Source organism: Rousettus aegyptiacus, unplaced genomic scaffold (genome assembly GCF_014176215.1).
Source record: "Rousettus aegyptiacus isolate mRouAeg1 unplaced genomic scaffold, mRouAeg1.p scaffold_m13_p_1, whole genome shotgun sequence".
NCBI classification, from domain to species: Eukaryota; Metazoa; Chordata; class Mammalia; order Chiroptera; family Pteropodidae; genus Rousettus; species Rousettus aegyptiacus.
The window spans coordinates 51,120,587-51,140,121 of record NW_023416284.1 but is presented as its reverse complement, the minus strand read 5'-3'; the positions used below and the strand labels follow the sequence as shown (position 1 = coordinate 51,140,121).

General features: G+C 39.0%; 1 protein-coding gene across 3 annotated transcripts in view; it reads left to right on the top strand.

Moving 5' to 3' along the window:
• The first annotated feature begins 15,805 nt into the window (after window positions 1-15,805).
• The window catches only part of ERICH3 (glutamate rich 3), a 97,392-nt gene continuing 93,662 nt past the window's right edge, over window positions 15,806-19,535 (top strand). For 2 of the 3 annotated variants that reach the window (XM_016145068.2, XM_036235288.1), the window contains exon 1: window positions 15,807-16,252. In XM_016145068.2, coding sequence (XP_016000554.2) covers window positions 16,230-16,252 — 23 coding nt within the window. In that variant the 5' untranslated portion in view covers window positions 15,807-16,229. Of the gene's footprint in view, window positions 16,253-19,535 lie in introns of all 3 variants that reach the window. The other variant, XM_036235292.1, reaches the window with a different exon arrangement.

The following is a 19,535-nucleotide window of genomic DNA, read 5'->3' as shown; positions in this document are numbered from 1 at the left end:
TTTCAGGTGCGATCAATATATTTTTTTAAGTCTCCAAATTTAGTTTGTAAAATTGCATCCTTGAATTATGGAGCAATTATGCTCTTGTATGACGAGATACATTTTAACTCTTTCCTAAGACTACACACAAAGAAAAGGAAGATATCTGTATCAAATGGCGAGGCTTTCTTTGTTTGACAAAAAGTAATATTCCTTTTATTTTATATAGAAGCCATATAAGCATAAAGAAGTTTTAAAAATCTTTCTTTCTCAGAGTCCACATCCAAACATACTCTAAAATCAGGCGATGCTCTTTCCTGAAACACTTTCTCCTCCACCCATCCCCATGTTCTCTGCCACAATTCAAGCACTCATCTCTCTAGAGCCCTTTTGACAGCTTCCTACTTTATCTTCCTGATCTCAACCAGTCTTCCGCCCTCCCTCCTTCCACACTGCAGTCAAGTTGATTTTTCTAATGGAAAAATCTGCTCATATCACTCTCATGTTTATATCTTCCAATAGGTAGCTAAAGCCCAGATCATAAAGCTCACATCCCTCTAGCCACACTCCTCTCCCTGCTCTCTGTTCTCCAGGTGGACTGGAATACTTTCTGGTCAGTGAACATATGGCCCCTCAGCCTATGCACATGCTGTTCTTTAGTTTCTGATGTGCAGCACCAGCCACTCTTTATGTCCTACTTCCCACCTTGTTGCCTCACAACACCTACTCACCCTTCAAGAAGTCAGCCCTCCCAGTGAAGCCCTCCTTGATCCATGAGAGCGAGTTGCCTCTGTAGGCCCCTATGGCATCTTTCGTGTACCCAACAAAATTATAATGCTGACATACTTGATCGTACTCTCTCTATGGATAGGTGTGTAGATAGAGATATTTCTTCTCCAGGTGGCAGTTAGATTCTTGAATATAAGAATCATACCTTGCCCTATCAGTAGTTCTAGTGCTGGTCGCAGAGGCTGAGACACGCCGGGTATTCAAAAGATAGGTTTGTTGGACTAAGATCTATCTGGGAGGACTATTGTATTAGTTTCTGCTGCTGTTGACAAAATGCTATTTGTTCCTTGCCAGAAGGTGTCGCCCTAGCTCTACATTTTCAGCATGGTTTTTGGCTTTTTCAGCTTTGCTCTAACATATTAATTGGGTTGTTATGGGAAGGAGATGATAATTTAGGCACTGTTTACAGAATAAAACTGATTTAACCTTCATTTTTTCTGTGCACATTTTTTTTCAAATGTAGTGTTCCATCTGAAATTGCCAAAGTAAAAAGGAAGACTTCACATTTAAAACATGATTAGAGCGAAATAAAAATTCAAGATAGGACATTAAGTTAAGAACATAGGAAAAATGTGAAGCACAAAATCAACACCTCAAAATGGTAATGGCACAATAATAGCTATAGTCACACAACTGTTTCTTTCTATCTCACAAGCAAACCACAAATTGTGTTTGGTATTTGAGCAAAAGCGCTTGAAGGGAAAACAAGGCCCAGAATGAAATGGGCCTTGTTTGTAGGGTATCTTTAACTTTGAAGAACTCAAGATCTTAAATAAAGACCTTTTAATCGTGGACCTATGCACATTATACGTGTAACATGTTTACAAACCAAGAATGAGGGGAAATGGAGAAGCAAACAGAAAACACAAGAAAATAATAAATGATCTTCAAAGGTGTGAAGACATACAATGAAGACAATTTTAAAAATAAGATGGAAAGTGGCCATGTATGCATTACTGAATACTTACAGCTCAGAGTAGAAAAGAAGGTAGTCTTGGAATCAAATGATACAGGTTATAAATTTTAAAATGTACTATTTGTGTGACCTAGGGCTATACAGATCTGACCTCTTACATGGTTTGTATTTTCAACATGAAATAAAGCCCATCTCCAGTGTTGTGAGGGTCAAATAAGGTAATGCATGTAGACATACTTCATGTTCCTTAAAATGTTATATTAACATGAAATAATATTAGAAAAGTAAAGATAACATTTATTGAGCATCTGCCCGTGATAGGTAAGTGGCGGGAAATTTACATCAAAATCCCTGTTTCTTCCAATGGGCAAGACTTTCTCCTAGACAATGAATTGCAACCATAATGCCCTCCTTCCTGTATCCCCTGTTTTTCTTTACCCTGTCACCATGACCCAATAAATATCTCTCAGATATGGAATTGATAGATATTACCATTCATCCCTAAACATTGAAGGATCTTCATGACGGGTGAGTTTTATTGAAACTGGTAGTTTTCATCTTCAGCTGCCTTGTAGTAGTAAGGAGTTAGAATTAGTGCTTCTAAGGAAGCTCTTAATGTGTTTGCCAACAAATTTCTGGTGGAAGCTTTATTTTGAAGGAAAAAGAGGTAAAAGGATTTGTTATCAGATGAAGATCGTGTATTCCTCTTAGACCCTTTTCCAGGTGAATAAATAAATAAGACTTTTTTTTTTTTCTTTCAAAGTTTTCTTTATTACAGGCTGAAACCAGTTTTGGAAAATGACACTGTAGGACAGCAGGAATATATTTTTCCTGGGTGTGCTCTCAATAAATGTTTACTAAATAAATTATAGTTCCTCTCTATAAGAAATATCAACAATCTATATATCTAAGGCTATTGATATCAATACAGGCACAGAATTATAAGTCATCTAGTGATTTGAGATTTTCATTCTAGAAATAATTGGATTTGTACAGGTAAAATATGTTTTTTCGCACATACATACTTTCAGATGCACTGAAGTCAAGAGTGTTATTATCCTAATGAACTTTACATGGGCTGGGTGATAAATAAGTAGCAAAAACTAAAATGGTGAAAGAGAGGAAAGAAATTACAAGATTTTATTCAGTTTAAGATGTAGAAAAAAAGCTCCACAGTGGTATATGTCCTCATTTTGATCCTACCATTCTCTTTTTTTATTTCTCCTTGGCTTTTACATAGATTATATTTGAGGTATTTGCTGCTGAAAGAAACCAAACTGTGCAGGAAATTAACTTTTCATCCTAAAAAAAACTGTAGATTTTTGGATCAGTATCACATGAACACTATTAGAATAACTAGCAATCTATGCAATGGATTATATCGTCAGTAGATTTTCTTGTGCACTTCTGCAAAACTTCATTATTTCCATGGCTGTTGAACTGAGACCATTGCCAGTTACTAAAAAGGCAGGTCAAATATTATGTCAACTGCTGATGAGCAGCTCTATTCCTTGACAGGGTTACCAGTGCTGCTATTTGATGTTTTGTACACAGTGGAATTAATGTCATTCCAGGAGGTAATGATAATGAACTAAACTTCACATTCTCAAAGAAGACTGGACAGCAGGGCAGTCTTGCACTTTGGCCTTTATCTGTAATCAGATGATTTATCACCACAGATCCTGTCTGTCAAGTTCCCTCAAATAAGCTGGATTTATTAGTACAGGTTGTTACTCCTTGTTCCGATAATGAGCTCCACTACTGGTAGTTGCTCAAAGAGCCACAGAAAGCAAAACAGAGGATCTGTCATTAGATAGCAGACTACATAGGCAGTGGGAATTGGATATGGCTTTTAACACCTCACCATTGATGGTAATTTTTGGTTGCTTGCCTGATTTGCCTGGGGCAACTAAAAACATCACCTTGGGCGGATTCAGGCTAATTGGCAGCCTATGCAGTGGTGCCAAATTTGAGAAATGATTGACAACTGGATATATATACTTAGATATATGACCCTTCAGTTCATAGTCATTAGCACTCAGTCACTCACTCAGGGCTGGCCTGCCTCAAAGACATTAGTGGAGGCCAGCCATCCGATAAGACCAAAGAGCTCTGGGGAGGAGCAAGCAGCATGTTCTCACCCAGGTGTTCATGATTCTTGTTGCATCATTTACCATCCCTGCACAGGAAAAGCTGGATGCTTAAGGCCTATTGATGACCTTGTTTGACACTCATTTGTGTGCAGAGGCAGTTCAGGCTGGACGCCATCTGGCCTGACTTGGCCAGCCGTTTCATCATGTGGCTGCCTCTTCATGCTGATGGATTTCTCTGAATGGCCGAGTGTGTCGATCATTAGCTAAGTATCTGAAAAACAATGTATCAGCTCTAGTGCTGCTCGTCATGTTTCTCCTCAATCTAGAAAATGATAGACAGTCTCTCTGTAACTTCTTTATAATTTTAGGGAACACGCATGATTATAAAATCGATCATTATAATATCTGTATATTATATCTATCACCTTCACAGTCTAGTCACATCTCAAACTCTGTTCTTTCCATATTTCTTCATCTAAAACATTTTTTGTGTGTGTGCCTTGTAGTGCTCTGTTGTTTAATCAAACTCGTATCACAGCTAAAATCCATATGAACAAAGCAGTTGGAGCTCCCATCTATAAACAGGTCTTAAGTCAGATGTGCTATGAACCAAAGGGTTATTATACCTTAGTTGGAAAAGACATTGAAAATTACACGGGAAATCTGAATTTTTCCCCAGTCTGAGGAAAAAAACATACAAGCAATTAAAGCATTCATGAGCGTCTCCTGATGATCATCCCCAGTTTCTGTCTTTGTTGAACTTACTGAAATCTCTGCTGCTTCCAAAGAATGTCTTTCTCTTCAAACTTGGCCTTGAGAATTTTCATGTACCCTTTGGGGAAAATCTACTCCTTACTATAGGGGTTGGAAATGCCCAAGGATCTAGTGGCCTTCCCAAGTTTGTTATTCAGTAGAGAGAGGAGTACCCAGGAACCCCAGCAGGGCATTGCAGAGTGGACGGTGGCCTTTCAAATCCTCCAGAGCCATTTCATATGGGGGAGTCAGCCTAAAGGAGCCGTCTTTGAATCTTCCCATCAGTGTAGTTTTTCATATTTTTCTTTATCTCTATTTGCCTAATAGCTATCTGCTGGCTCACATGGATACATAAATGCCTGCATGAGCTTCCCACCCACTTTTCTCTGAAGGACAAACCTTCCTTTCCGGAGACAGTAGAGTTCTAAGCTGCAGCCCAAAACTAGAATCTGGTGGGCAGAATTCTAATCATAGATAATTTTTGTTTGGCCTGCAGAGTGTTCTAAAAATTAGAAATTTTCACCAAAAACATGTTTTTCTTTCTTTTTTTTTCTTTTTTTTTTTAAGCTCCTTTGAAAAAATAAGATGTGGCAATTCTAGAAGGCAACAAACAGCTGAGCCAGGAGCTTAGTTTTTTAGGCAGACCTTGTGATCTCGTCTGCTACAGGCCTGTCACTCCTTAGGGTCTTATATTTTTCTTTCTCCTTTGGGTTTTTGACTCCTGGCTTAAGACCATAAGATGGTAGAAAAATATTTCTGATAAGACACCACTCTTACAGTGGAGATGGCAGAACTCATTCACATACAGAGTAGTGTTAGGTTCTTTATTTTCACTCTTTTCAAATATTCTCACTCTTTTTCAAATTGTGATTCTTGAGCCTTTCAGGAATAAAAAATAAAACACTTTTTTTTTTTTTTTACTAAACCATATAGTCTCTGTGGCTGTTTTTTTAGCTACACAAGACTTGACAGAAACTTTGAAATTGCCACATGTAAAGATTGGATCAAGCACCTAATGTAAGACCTCAGCTTCCTTCCAGCAAGGAGGCGAAGGGGTCTCTTTATTTCAGGGCTAGTTGAGGATCAGAGGGGATTGTCAAAGTCTCTATACCTATAACACCCTATAACAACAGAGTTAGAGTTACCTAGAAGAAGCCTTATAACCCATTAGTTCAACATAACTCTGTATGAGGATCTCCTCTAGAACACCAGGTCACTTCTAGAGATGAAGAACTTGACCATTGAACATCACACATTCCATTTTTGGACACATCCTCTATAATATGGATGTAAAGTGTGCCATTTCTCACAGACTCGTTGCAATAGGATTTCTCATTGTTGTTTAGTTCTGGAAAGTTCCTCCTTTTACTGAGCTAAAAATCATTTAATAACTTCTCCTAATCTCTCATGAAACTTCTGTCTTTTCTCTCTCCTGCATTAAATTCTTTCAAATATTTATGACACCAATACTTTCCATAGTTCTATCATATTCAGTTTAGGCATCATCAGTTATTCCAATGTTTTCTTCTATAGAATGGTTTCAATAGTGTTCACTATTTTAATAAACTTATACTAACATTACATTTTAAAATGCAATTTTTAAATTTTAGAGTGTTGAATGCAATATTCAGAAGCAAGCAAAAGTCTTTTTCTGTCTCAATTTCAGCAGAAGTTTTATTGGCAGAGAATAAAATAATAGGTGCCATTAGGGATGCCAGGTTGTACAACTGCAGGGGGCGCCATTCACATCGTGGTCTATGGGAACAGTAAACCATGGAGTTGAGCATGCTGTGCACAGCCTGTGTGATCCCACACTGAAGTCCCAGACACATCATAGAGAGAAGAGGAGAAACACACATAGACTATGCATTAGCCCACCTCTCACCAGCAATGTAAAATAAGACAATTTATTGCAAAGAGGAAAAACCTAATGGTGAGGATATCATTGGAGAGAGCTGTAAATGTGTTGATTTCTCTGTATTCCCACACCCACCTGCCATGGATAAAAAGGAATACTTCTTCTTACTTTAAACCAAATGAAGAGGGCCTTTAGAGCTCAACTCAGAGAGCTTAGGCCTTGCCTCTAAATTTGGAGAATGCAGTGGTTGATATGTACCTGAGATACAAGTCTACCATGTGGGCACAGTGTTCTAGATGTGATCAAGTCAATGGACTTGATCTGAGCACAGAATAATTTATACATCTAAGAATGCAAACCAGTATCACATTGATGTTTTTAGTTGCCATGTCACAAATTAGATTTATATTGCGTTTCTAAGCAACCATCCAGGTAGTTCTCATATGAACTGCAATGTGGTCAGATGTCTTGATATTTTATATGGGCAAATAATTTTTTTTTGAGGCTAAATCAAGATCAACTTGCTATAGAGGCAGCATCACTAAATGTAGATTTGTGTCTCACTTTGTCTACTTATTTATTTGGCTGACCCATTAATCTCTCTGAGCCTCAATTTTCTCATCCGTACCATGAGAATAATAACAGCCCCCCACAAAGTATGAGAATTTATTGAGATAATGCGTGTGGGTGGTTAGCACACTGGAAGCACTTAACAAACACTAGTTCCCTTCTGCCTTCTTGATGACACCCTCAATTTGTGGTTTTGCTCATCCCCAGACACCCTGCAGGAGACAATGTAACAAATGGGCTGAGCCACTGCTAAGGCAGTGTTGCCACTTATAAGCATGTGACTCTGGATAAATTACTTCAATTTCCTGCTTCTCAGCACCCTTCTCTGTAAAAAGGGGGAAATAATAGTATTTAAGAGGAGACATGACATCTAAAGCATTTAAACAGGAGATTTCACTTTGAGTGGTGACATGCAGATGATATATTATTGAAGTATACACTTGAAACCTATATAGTTTTATTAACCAATGTTGCCCAGTAAAATTAATTTAAATTTTTAAAAAATTTAAAAAATCTTTGCCAAGAAAGAATAAAAACAAATTATTTAGCAAAGAACCTGGCACACAGCATGTATTTAGTAATTTTTTTTTTTGTATTGTCATTATTGCTGCTGCAGCTACAGTAGAGTTTTTTATTTGCTTTGATGACAAGGCCTACAACTGTTCTCCAGAAATCTGGATAAAGGATCTGTTTGAAACACCCATAACGTCTGTGCTTAGTTTGGGGATGACTAAAGCACCTTCAGATTGGTCATTCTGAATTTCTAGTAGCAAGTGATAGAAGGAAGAACAGCCACATAATTTTGACCCTTCAATTCATTGTGACCCATATTTCCTAGAAAAATCTTTTGCCAATTCCTCTGAGATGTATCTTCCCCAAAAGTCTAGATATACTGTCCAGGTCCCCCAAAGTGACAAGGCTACTTTGATTCTATCACTTTCATTTCTTCCATCAGCTCCTCCTTTTTTCAAGTTAACTAAAGAGGAGTTGCTTCCCTCATGGGTTCCTGTTAATTCACTATCCTGCTGGTTCCTCTACTAACACGGCATAGTTCTCCATCTTCCCTGTGTCATCTATATTTCCTGCTGTGCTGCTTCCTACTACCTCTCTGGACTTTAGGGAACAACCTGGCTTATTAGGAGCTAAGTTGCAAAGAGATGGAAAAAAGTAAATTTAGGCTTGTGCTGGCCAAAATTTGAGATTTGAGATGTAATAGTGTTTAACAACCTTTTTGTAACCAAGAGCTCCTTTTATACTTTTTAAAAAAAATCATCATAAACCTAATGCTTTGAAAAAGACTATTTTTATTCAAGAATGACAAATAATATCTTCCTATGTGAAAGCCAAATGTACTAGAATGTGATGACTCATTATAAATTCTGATAAAAAACAAAACTGTTAATTTTATTTAGCTTGGATCATCTTGTCTTCTGCAAACATATTATTTCTTCTGGACTTGTGGAAATCCTGAGAATAGCCTGCAAACCTATATTATTACTTTAATAACCCTTAAAAAATTGCTGGATATAGTTGAAGATGATGATTTAAAAGCCCAAATAATTTATTCCACTTTTATTTATCCTTTTAATGTTAAAATATTTATCTTAATTACTATTATGTCATAACTAAGTTCTCACTTGTTCAGAGATGAATTAGGGGAGGAAAAAGCAAGAACTCTGGATCAGAAAGATCTGGTTCTTCAATTCACAAGCCAGTTGACCTTCATTAAGCTAGTAAACCTCTCTGAGGCTTGGTTTCATCATCTATAAAAGGATCGATAACACCTGCCTTATGAAATTGATTGATGTGAGCATGAGATGATGTATATAAAGGGAAGATAGTGATTGATGCAGCATAGGTAGTAATTAAAGTGTAGTTACAATTAAGAGAATGAGCAAGTTCCCATTTTCTGAATGCTTAGAATATACGAGGCCCTCCTCATTTTCTGATGAGAAAACTTGAGGGCTGGACACTGTCAGTTGCTTCCTCAAAGTCACATACCTATTATACGGCTATATAAATCACTACAGGCCAGATTCGCTGTGATAACAAATAACTCCCAGATCTTAGTGACTTTAAACAGTAAAGATGTGTTCATGTCCATCATGGCTTTGTGGTTCAGGTTGTCCTCAGTTGTGAGGACAGACTGAGGAGAGCATCATCTGAAATGTTGGTAGGGTCAGGGAAAGAAAAATGAAGAATCCTGTAGGAGCTCTTAAAAGATTCTACACAGAAGTGACCCATATCATTTTCCACTCATATTTCGTTGGCAGAACAAGCACAATAGCAACCTAATTTCAAGGTGATGAGATGTGCAAGCCTCTCCTATAACCTAAAGTGGAGAAGAGACAGATATTGGTGAATAGTAATACCTTCCACAGTGACAGAATTCCCTTTCCAACCCAGGTCTCTGATTTACCTATGGGCAAAATAGGTGAGCCAGAGCCTCTTACCTCATATTAAACCAGTTCCTTATCATATGGCCCTATCGTTATATATCTGAAGAAAATTCTCACAATTTAACTATCCCATGTGTGTAACTATTCAAATCTAAGTGCAAACTCATGATGCCAAGCAAAATGAAGGGGACTGATGGGTTTCCTACTTTTTATGATTATGGACAATTGAAACTAAGTACCTTCCATCTGAGATTTGGCCTCTTTCTTTGTCACTTATTTGACAAATAAAGCTGTATTTCTCTTGACTCCTTTTCCCCAATCACTAAATGCTTCTCTATACCATCGTACACGCCAGTGTGAACAGCGCTGCTTTTTTTTCCCCTTAGCTTACAGCTGAGGAGATAGCCTCAGTTGCTGTGCATGACTATGGAACACACTGGAGGGATAAGGGCATGAAATTTTGTGCTTCTGCTTGCAATGTTGCAGAACGTCGGCTCATCAGAGCGCACTTCTGCATCTCCACCTGACTAACAATTTAGCTCAGGGATAGAAGTTCCCTATGGTGATAGCCCTGCAATGGTGCAGACCCTAAACATCGTAGTCATCATTCTTCCTCCTCCTCCCAAATTGGAATCCAATGTGACTGTTATCACATGGTTACAAAACTGTACATCTCGAGGAAACGCCAGATTCTTTTTTCCCAAATAAATTTGTAGAGCTCAGAAGTTCATGGTTTTGCTATTCTAATCTACCTACCTATCAATTTATTTTCCCTGCTTTGGGTTTTCCTATAGTTTACTGGCAGATAATCTCTCCAACTCCCACTCCAGAACGGTCTCTCCCCCTTCGTATGTTCTCTGATGCTTGATTCACACTTTCATTTCTTTTATCATAATCGGAAAGTCTCCTTAATTCAGAATCTGTGATCATTTCAACAACGACAAAACTTTTTTTTTTAACCTTTGCGCTCCTACGGAGCGTGTCAGTGAAGTTATTAGTGAAAGCATACTCAAGAGCTTTTAGGGGTGCTTATTTACATGGAACTAACATGTTAATTATTAAAAAGGCTTTAATCAATATCCATTTTTCGAGGACCTTATCGGGTAGCGCTTCCTTAATCTACTTTGAGTTATAATATGAATTTGTAAGTAATAAAGTTGTTTTTATTTAAAAAATAGATTCTATAGTTCAGATAGTTTGTTTTATGAACTTGACTATCATAACCACCCATATAAACATTCCCAGTCTTCTGCTCAAAGCCATGTGTCTGTTTCAACCTGAATTTAAAAAGTGCAATGTTTTTGTCTATACAATCGAATCCAAAGGCTCACAGTTCTCTGCTTTCCATATAACTGTAGAAAGGAGGAGAACAAGATAATTCAGTCAGCAAGTTATGATGCCAGAATGTTTGAAGATCCAGCCTGGTCTGCTTCAATGGAAGAACTAAGTCCTTTGTCATTTACACCCAATGAAACTGTAAAACCTTTTAGAAATGGTTGCTCTTCAGGGCTCGAGGAATGGAATAGTCTATTTACTTTGTCAGAAAACATGTGGTAATCAGTGAATTTCCTGCTCTTTGGTTTCTTTTCACAAGCCACATTGCTGAGTCACCGCGCATGAGGGAATTCAGGAGAACGATTGGTACAACTGAGAACAACTTTTCCTGAGATCGGCGACCTTGCAGTTTTACCCTCTCCATGTGTGGTTATACTTCCTTACCTCTGGGAGGCGGAAGGGAAGAGAGCAAAGTCTTTAAAAGTTTGGGCTCTGAAATCACAGAGAATGGGATTTGGATCTCAGTGGTGCCACCTAGTTCTGGTATTTAACTTTTCTGAGCCTCAGCTTCTTCATCTGTAAAATAGGAGTGTAAATATAACCCCCGCCTTATAGTTGTGAGGATTCAGTGAGTGAAGCACTTAGTATAGTGTCTGGTACACAGTAAAGTCAATGAATAGTCTCTGACGTTAGGCCAAGTGGAGCCTACATGGAGTCTTGAATCCTTTAAGTTCTCCCTATTTCTCATGGCAAACAATAGTGTCAGCCACTTGTAGCTGCTTAGGAAACACTGGATCAAGTAAGCAAACCTGGTCTCCTATTTCATCAGATCATTGTGATGGCTCTACTCAATTCTCCTCCTCAAATTCAATGCCTGTGATTTAAAAAGCATTTTTGGCTAATGGTGGAAAATCATAGACATGATGAACTTGTTGACATTTAACAAATTCACTCATGTGTGAGTGAAGCCAGAACTAGAGAAATAATTATTTATGACTCTTATGTCACCTTTTTCACATCCTCTCCTCCAACTGGCAAGTCCATGAAAATGTAGTTTATGTTCTTTTTATCATTTATTCAATAAATACTTATTAGATGCTGCCTAAATTCATAGTGATTCAATTGGCAGCGAAGGAGAGAGCCGAGGTTGGAGGAGCTAAGACATGCATGCAAACAGCACAGTGTACGAATATGCAGCATATACAGATAATACACATTAGAAGAGGAGGTGACCCCACAGCAGTGGCTTAGCACACCTGAGCCCTGTTCAAATCCCATTTCCTTGATGAAGCCATGTCATCTTCTACCTTTTAGCCTTTTTTTCCTCTTCTTTTCTGTTTCAAATCTCAACTTCCACTGATGTTTGGACTACAGAAACCAGAACACGGTCTACAGGCACCAGGTGAGTCTACTGTCATATTGGGAGAATTAAATGGGGAGGTATTGGCTTGAGGAAGACCTGCTTCTGCCCGCCAAGCACCATCTACCTGACCAACTCCTACACATCTTTTAAGCCTCACTTTAAGCACTGTCTTCTCTGTGAGTCCTTCTCTGACTTCCCTGGACAAACTTTTTGGGGTAGGGATGTAAAATGCATTTACCGTTAGTATAATTATTTGAAAACAATAAAAACATAATTATTCTTTATTCTTGCAGATTCCTTAGTGGTTACGCCTCCCTGACAGCTTCTATATTTCCCTCTTCTATTTCTCTTCTCCTCCATCATGGCCATTCTCTTCCCTCTCCTGGTGTAGAACCTCTGGGAGAGAATGGTGAGCAATAATCAGGTGTACAGGCTAGAATAAATAATGTCATTAGTGAGAAGTGATGTTCAGCATGACAAAAAGTGAGAATATGGCTGGAAATGGTTGGGGGTGGAGTAGGATAAGAACATTAGTCAGAACGCACCTCTGTATTGCACCTTATACACACTTCCATCACAGCACTTAGCAATTTACTTTGTCATTCTCTGTCTACATGTCTACATAGACTTCAAGCTTAAGGGCAGACAGGAGTTCTATTCACCTTTGAGACCAAAGGCATAGTAAATACCCTTGGTTTCCCATGGCCACTAAATACGCACATTAGTTCCAGCCGATCTGTCCAACTCAGAAAGATCTATCCCTACCTTGATTATTCAGAACTTAAATTAGGGATGACCCTTTGAATTTGTCGCTCTATCCATTGTACATGCCCCCTCAGCCTTTCTTATACTGCACACCACACTTCACTAAATGGCTTGCTGGAATGAAGTTAATTAGGGAGGCTAGCAAATGGTTTTCTGTAAAGAGCCAGAGAGTATATATTTTAGAGTTTTTGGGCTATAATGTCTCTGTTTCATCTACTCGGTTCTACCTTTGTAGCACCACAGCAGCCATAGATAATTCATAAATAAATGAGTATGGCCGTGTTATCATAAAATTTTATTTATGGAAATTGAAATGTAAATTTTATGTAATTATCACGTATCATACGCTATTATTTTTCTTTTGATTTTTTCCCCCAACCATTTACAAATGTAGCAACCATTCTTAGCTTGTCTACTATACAAAACTAGGCAGGGGGCTGGGTTTGGCCCTGGAGCCATAGATTTCCCACCCCTGACCTAAGAGATGTCCATTGGTAGGTTAGAAGTGTCATTCCTTAATCTAGTTTCTGTTCAGTCTAAGTGGACATCCAATCAGCATCGTAGGAGTAATCTTTGTATTTTCTTCCCTCCTACTTCTGCTAATCTCCTGCCCCCCAAACCTCAACTCCATAGGTCTTTCTACAAAATAGAAATCTTTTTATAAGTTTATGATATCACTGAGGACATCTGAGGACTTATTTTCCTATGAGAAAATGAAAACAACTCTAGTGACTATTTGGTCTCTGAAAACAGTTTAGGTGTTTTTGTTTTTTTTCTTTTTTTTCCCTTTCTCTCTCTCCATACCAGAAATTAACATAAAAATTCCTTCTGGCTAAATTCCCAATACATTTTCACAGTGAGAATTTTCTGAAGTGAAAATTAGTAGCTTCCTTGCAGTTTTCATCAAGGATGTGAAATTGTGCAGCTCGCAGGGGTGGAGAACTCCAACCCCATTTATGAATTAATGCATGCTGCTGAGGGTTCCTCACTGTGGAGTGCCAGGGAATCATTTCTACAGAATTCTGTACATCTCAATTGTGTGTTTTAATTTCCTTTCTCATTCTGCCAGCAAGAAAATACAATTTTCTATTTGCACAAGTGAATTAATATATAACAACTGATACCTATATAAAATTATATTATTTACACCATCCTTAGGGGTTGACAACGCTTGGGCAAATTACCAGTCTCCCTAGTCCCACTTCCCTTCCTCTCAAGATTTATTCAGGTGAAATCTCATTACAAGGAACATTAAGGACACCCTCAAATGGGAGCCAGAGTCAAGGCAGGGGTGGGTGGGTAAGTATATAAGAGGAAAAACCGGCTCAAGTTCCATTCATGGCTATGCGATGATTAAACACTTATAAGGCTTCCTCACTTAGGCACAAAATGCCACTTCCACATCTCACGTTCTCCTTCTTTGATAACCTCTGCCTCTCTCTGTATCTAGCCTTTTAATCCCCAAAGCATACTTGAGTCCTCAATCTCAAGATCTAAGTGATTGAGCTAGAACTTCCCCCTAAACACACACACACACACACACACACACACACACACACACACACAGATATGGATGGCTCTGGTATTTTGGGTCGGAAAACTGTGATAGTATAGAAAATTTGATGTCCGTGGCGAGTTATGGGAAAAGGATTTTGTAATTGTTAAAAACATTTATGGGCTTCTGAATTAGATACACTTACATTTGAATCTTGCCCCCCTGCCTCCCCCCCCCCCTTAGGGGCTATTATAGACTTCAGGCAAAATAATTAACTTCTCTGTGTTTTAGTTTAGATGGCTATGAAATGGAGGAAAAAAGCTACTTCATAGGGTACTGATGAAAATTAATTGAGATACTGGTCAGTTAGTAAGTGCTCAATAAAAGGCTGAGGGGAGCATTTAGTAAGTACTCAGTAAAAATGCTACCATTTTGAAGACACTTAAAACTATCTTCTTCCATTTATACTCTAAACTGCTCTTTTGAAGTACTGAACTGCTGCTTGCTTCTAAAAATACAGAAAAACAAAATAGAGAAACTCATGTTCAAATAGAAAAAGCGGCCATATACCAGTAAGTGTAGTACAGGAGGGTGAGTATAAAATCGAGGTATGTCCAGGCAGACTGGGGCCCTAGAGGTGGGAGTCATCAATACAATAAGGTAGTATTTATGCTAAGTGTTGAAGGATGAATAGAAGTTTTTCTGATAGTCAAAGGTGGAAGTATGTACCCATTAGACAGATAATGCAAAATTTGGCCTTGCTAGTTGAGGGTAGCAGAGATGGAGAAAGTGGTCACAGGTGAGGCTGATGAAAGATCCTGTGGACAGATGATGAAGTCCTTAATGTCATGCAAAGGAGTTGGACTCTGACATTCTCAGTGGGCCTTTGTGATATGGGGGAAAATAATGCTATTAATGAGGTGACGCTTTCCCACTTGCAAGTGTGACTGAGCTAGAAGAGAGATCCATGTGTCCAACCCATCACTTATACATGAGGAACCTGAGGCCAGAGATCAAGTCAACCAGCAAAATACCTGACAAAGCAAGAACAGGACTAAGAGTAGGTCATCTGAATCCAGTGCTTTAAACTTCCTCCACACGGAGGCCCTCTCATTTAAATCCAAGGTTCTTCATCTAAGCCTTGCATTCTACCTCCTGGATTCAAATGCAAGAGTGATTCCAGCACGCTTTACTGAATAACTGCATCTTTCCTACCTTCTGAATATCAGAACTGTCAGCCCCGCCTGCTGGGAGTAGGAACATCAGCTAGGAGCAAGGATAGGCATTTGCCAAGGAGAAAACGAACTGATTGCAATGCCTTGCAGATGTAGAAACAAAATCAAAATCCAAAGCAGGTTGAGAAAGGCTTCTTTCTTTCCTTTAAACTTGCAGTCTAGGTTCTGATTTACAACTGGGAACCAGTGCATCACACTAGCTGCTCCTCGCCCTTGTTACCTTACCCTTAGCCACCACCCAGCCCTTCCCTTCTCAGGGCCTACCAGAAGACACACTAGCCTAAATAGGTGTGTGTGTGTGTGTGTGTGTGTGTGTGTGTGTGTGTGTGTGTGTGTGTTCCCATTACAGGTTCTGGGGAACCCGCGCCCCGGAGTAACAGAGCAAGAGCCTGGGTCTCCTCCCATATCGGGACCCAGAAAAAGGGCTGGAAGCTGGGCTTTACTTCCAGCTTCCCCAGGCTCCTTTCCAGCAGCGCCTCGGCTTCTCCGAAACCTCCGCGCTTGCCTTCTCTCCACCCTTAGCAACCGAGAGGCTGTGGATACCGCCAGCGGGTGGGGGCCGGGGAGGCTGCGGTAGCCTGGGCTCAGGGGAGGCAGCAGCCCAGCGCAGGTGCCCTGCACACCGGCCACCGCAGTGCGGAGCCACCCGCGAGCGCGACTGTCGTGGCTCCTGCGTGCACGGGGCCCCACGCACCCACCCTCCGCACCTGCCGCGGGGTCCAAAAGGGATCTTGAAAAAATGAGCCATTCTCACCCCGCTGGGTAAGTGACAACTGGAGCTTTTCCACGCCGCGGCAGGTGGCGGCTTCAGCCAGCAGCCCCTCCTCCCCACTCCTGCTGAGGAGGGAAGGGGAGAGAGCGGGAGCGAGGTGGGGGATGGGGCGAGGAGTAAAATAATACGGATTCCGGGTGGCGGCGAGAATGGCAGAAATCCCAGGCTTCGTATCTCCTCCCTCCCCTTCTTCGCTCCTTTCACCGACGTTCACCCCTTTTGAAATTTTCACTCTGTAAAGATTAAAAAATGGATGTGAGAAACGCATACATTAAGCAAGGACGTTAGCTGGGATGAAGAGGATCCCGTGGGGTAGAACATATGTGTTTAAATGCAAAAGTAGAGGTTACAAAAATATGCATTTGTTTCGAGACTCAGGACTGAGAGAAATTCTCTCTGTGGCGTCTTGCATCCAAGCCAAGTGTGAGCTGACTTAAAGAAGGTTGCATTATGATGGGCGCCCCTTGTTTCTGGATTTTTATCTGCCCAGTCTCAAAAAGGAACATAGGGGGCCTTTAAGGGTATTTTGACCAAGGAGGTGGTATGACACAGGAAAGGAACAAGAGACAGGAGTTTTGTGCCTGTATGTTTACAGATGATCTTCCCTTGCTTTGGGCAGGGTGACTCCTCGGGAGATGTATTTTGGCAATTATTCAATCTATTTTAGAAAGTTAATACAGTCATTATTGGCTGTTGCGAAAAAAAATATGGTCTTGGTCCTTTTATTGGAAGGGTGGATATCCAATTTCCATCTGAATTAAACAATATAATGCATATTAGGTATTTTTTTTTATTAGGATACATCTAGCAAGTAGATAATATCCTAGTTAATCTTGCAATTAATTTGAAGATGTTTTCCTTTTTGAAGTTATTGCACATTTTCGAGAGCAGCAAATTACCAAAGGACAACATATTTAAGATCACTGGAGTTTATGACGTATGAAATACCACATTAGTTGTAGTGCTTCAGATTTACAGTTAAACTTAAAGATTTTATTTTTTCGTGAATTCTGTGAGTGTAATGACATAAACAAAAATGTTTGAAAAAAACTAAAAGCAATGTAAGGTGCCCTGCTGGAAGTCAGTTTCAGAACTTTTTGGAAAGTGAATATAGCTGTGACTAAACAAGCTACTTATTTTATCTCAAACTGAATTTAGTTTAGGTACTTCAATGCTTTGATGCTGAACTCCTGTGCAGTTTTAGTTAGCCATGGGTCGTGTGGGATGTAAATGGCACTATTTTTTTTTTTTGCAGCTGCTGTTTGCAGTATGTCCACATTCAGGAAAATGAATGTGTCAGTCATGGTTGTCTTCCTATGTTTTTCAAGTTTTTGGCTAAGTTAGAATCTGATTAGACCATTTAATCATCTATTTTAAAATGTGGAAAAACCTGTAGCTGCGTATTAAATGGTGCATGATTAAGATTTCAGAAACTGAAGTGAAATTTTTCTGAAGCTCCATTAGTTCCAAGCATATTTTAAAAAGGAAAATTTGTCACCTAGTGAAAGAGTGCACATCATGCTATAGTCTTCAAGAAAGATATTAGGATGGCAACAATAATTTTGCACTGAAATTGGAAGCTCTGGGAGAGTAGGTACCATATCTCATTAATCTTTGTGCCTTTACCTAGGACAGGTGTCCTGCTTAAAGTAAAGCTCAACAAATGTTTGTTGTATGAATGGTACTGTCTCACGTTGCATCTGGTCTAGAGGTGGACGTGCTCACATATGAAGACTACATTAGAGCTAAACATTTATCAAGTGCTTACCATGTATCAGGCTTTAGTCTGTTTTACATGAAATACCTCATTTAATCTTATCACTCTCTCCATGAGACAGGTTCTAGTCACCCTTATTTTCACAGATAAGAAAACTGAGGACAGAGAAGTTTCTAAAGATCTCATAGGAATGAGGGATCAGAACTGGAATGCAAAGCCAGGCATGCCTGTCCAGCTTCAGAGCCCGTGGGCTTAACCATTATACTGCATTGGCTCTCACATATGATTTTTGATAGCTGAGATTTGTGGGAGCCCTTAGTATATCAAAATTCTTATCCAGATCAGACCAACATCTGATGAGTAATAGTTGCACATAAGTATCTACTATTTTAATATATTACTAGAAAATAATTATGTACTAGTGTGAACTTGTATATATTCTTTTGGTTTTAGTTCATAAAAAATAAATAAAAATAAAAATAATAAACATAACAACTCTAAATGCCTTAAAATTTACCCGAGACCAAAATTATTCAAATTGCTAAAATTTTCCCTCAATGTAAGTAGCGATTATTTTTCTTGCCTGTGCTACCATTTGGAAATAATAAAAGTTTCAGTAGCAAATAAAAGGTTTCATTAAAGCTCAGAAAGCTTTTCCATCATTACTGAAGCCGTTTGTACTTATTACATTTGAAGGATAAAGTGGTAATAAAAGGCAGTTGTACAATAAAACAGTAATTTTAAATCCCTAAAATTCCACCAATCAATAAGTGATGCCCTGATGCTTTCTCTTGGGCTTCCTTTCGGGTTCTACCGCTTACTTAATTACATCATGAAACACTTAACGTAAAAATTGCAAAGGGCCTGTTCTGACTTTGTTCCGATAGACTTTGGGGTAAATAAAAATAGACTTAAAAACTTCTGCCATAGGTTATAAAAGAGACTTTGAACCCGAGCTGCATTGTAATTTTGAGGAAGGCAAATATAAAATATCATTTCTTGCATCACCTCCTCTAATAAAATTGTTTTAGAGTGGAGAATTTCAACTGGTAGTCCCAATAGTCTGCTAAATCTCTCCCTGAGTTGCTATTTGTTTTTCTGTGCATTTGTGGGTTGTGCACTAGTCCTAGAGACGGAATGGGATTTTATACCCCTCAGCCATTCATGACAACAAAATGATACGGCTTTCCTGGCTCCTTCAAAGGATCATCTTTGAATCCTTGGCTCTAAGCAGAGATAGTCACACTCGTCTGTAAATTTGCTTTGAGGAACTGGAAGAATGGGAAACATCATAGTTTATGACAAAATAAAAACTCACCTTTTCCTCAACTCGAAATCCCAAATGATATGAGTATGATTTATATTTGAAAAAGGAAAAAGGATAAGGAGAGAGGATAAATAGTTGAATTACATTCAGAGTAGAACTCTTGGCACTACAAATAAAAATAATGAATGGACATACATTTATGCTTTCAATTAAACTATTTAAGATAAATGTACTTATATGCAGTTATCTCGTTAACTTAATTTTCATTTAAATGATCAACTGCTGCTCC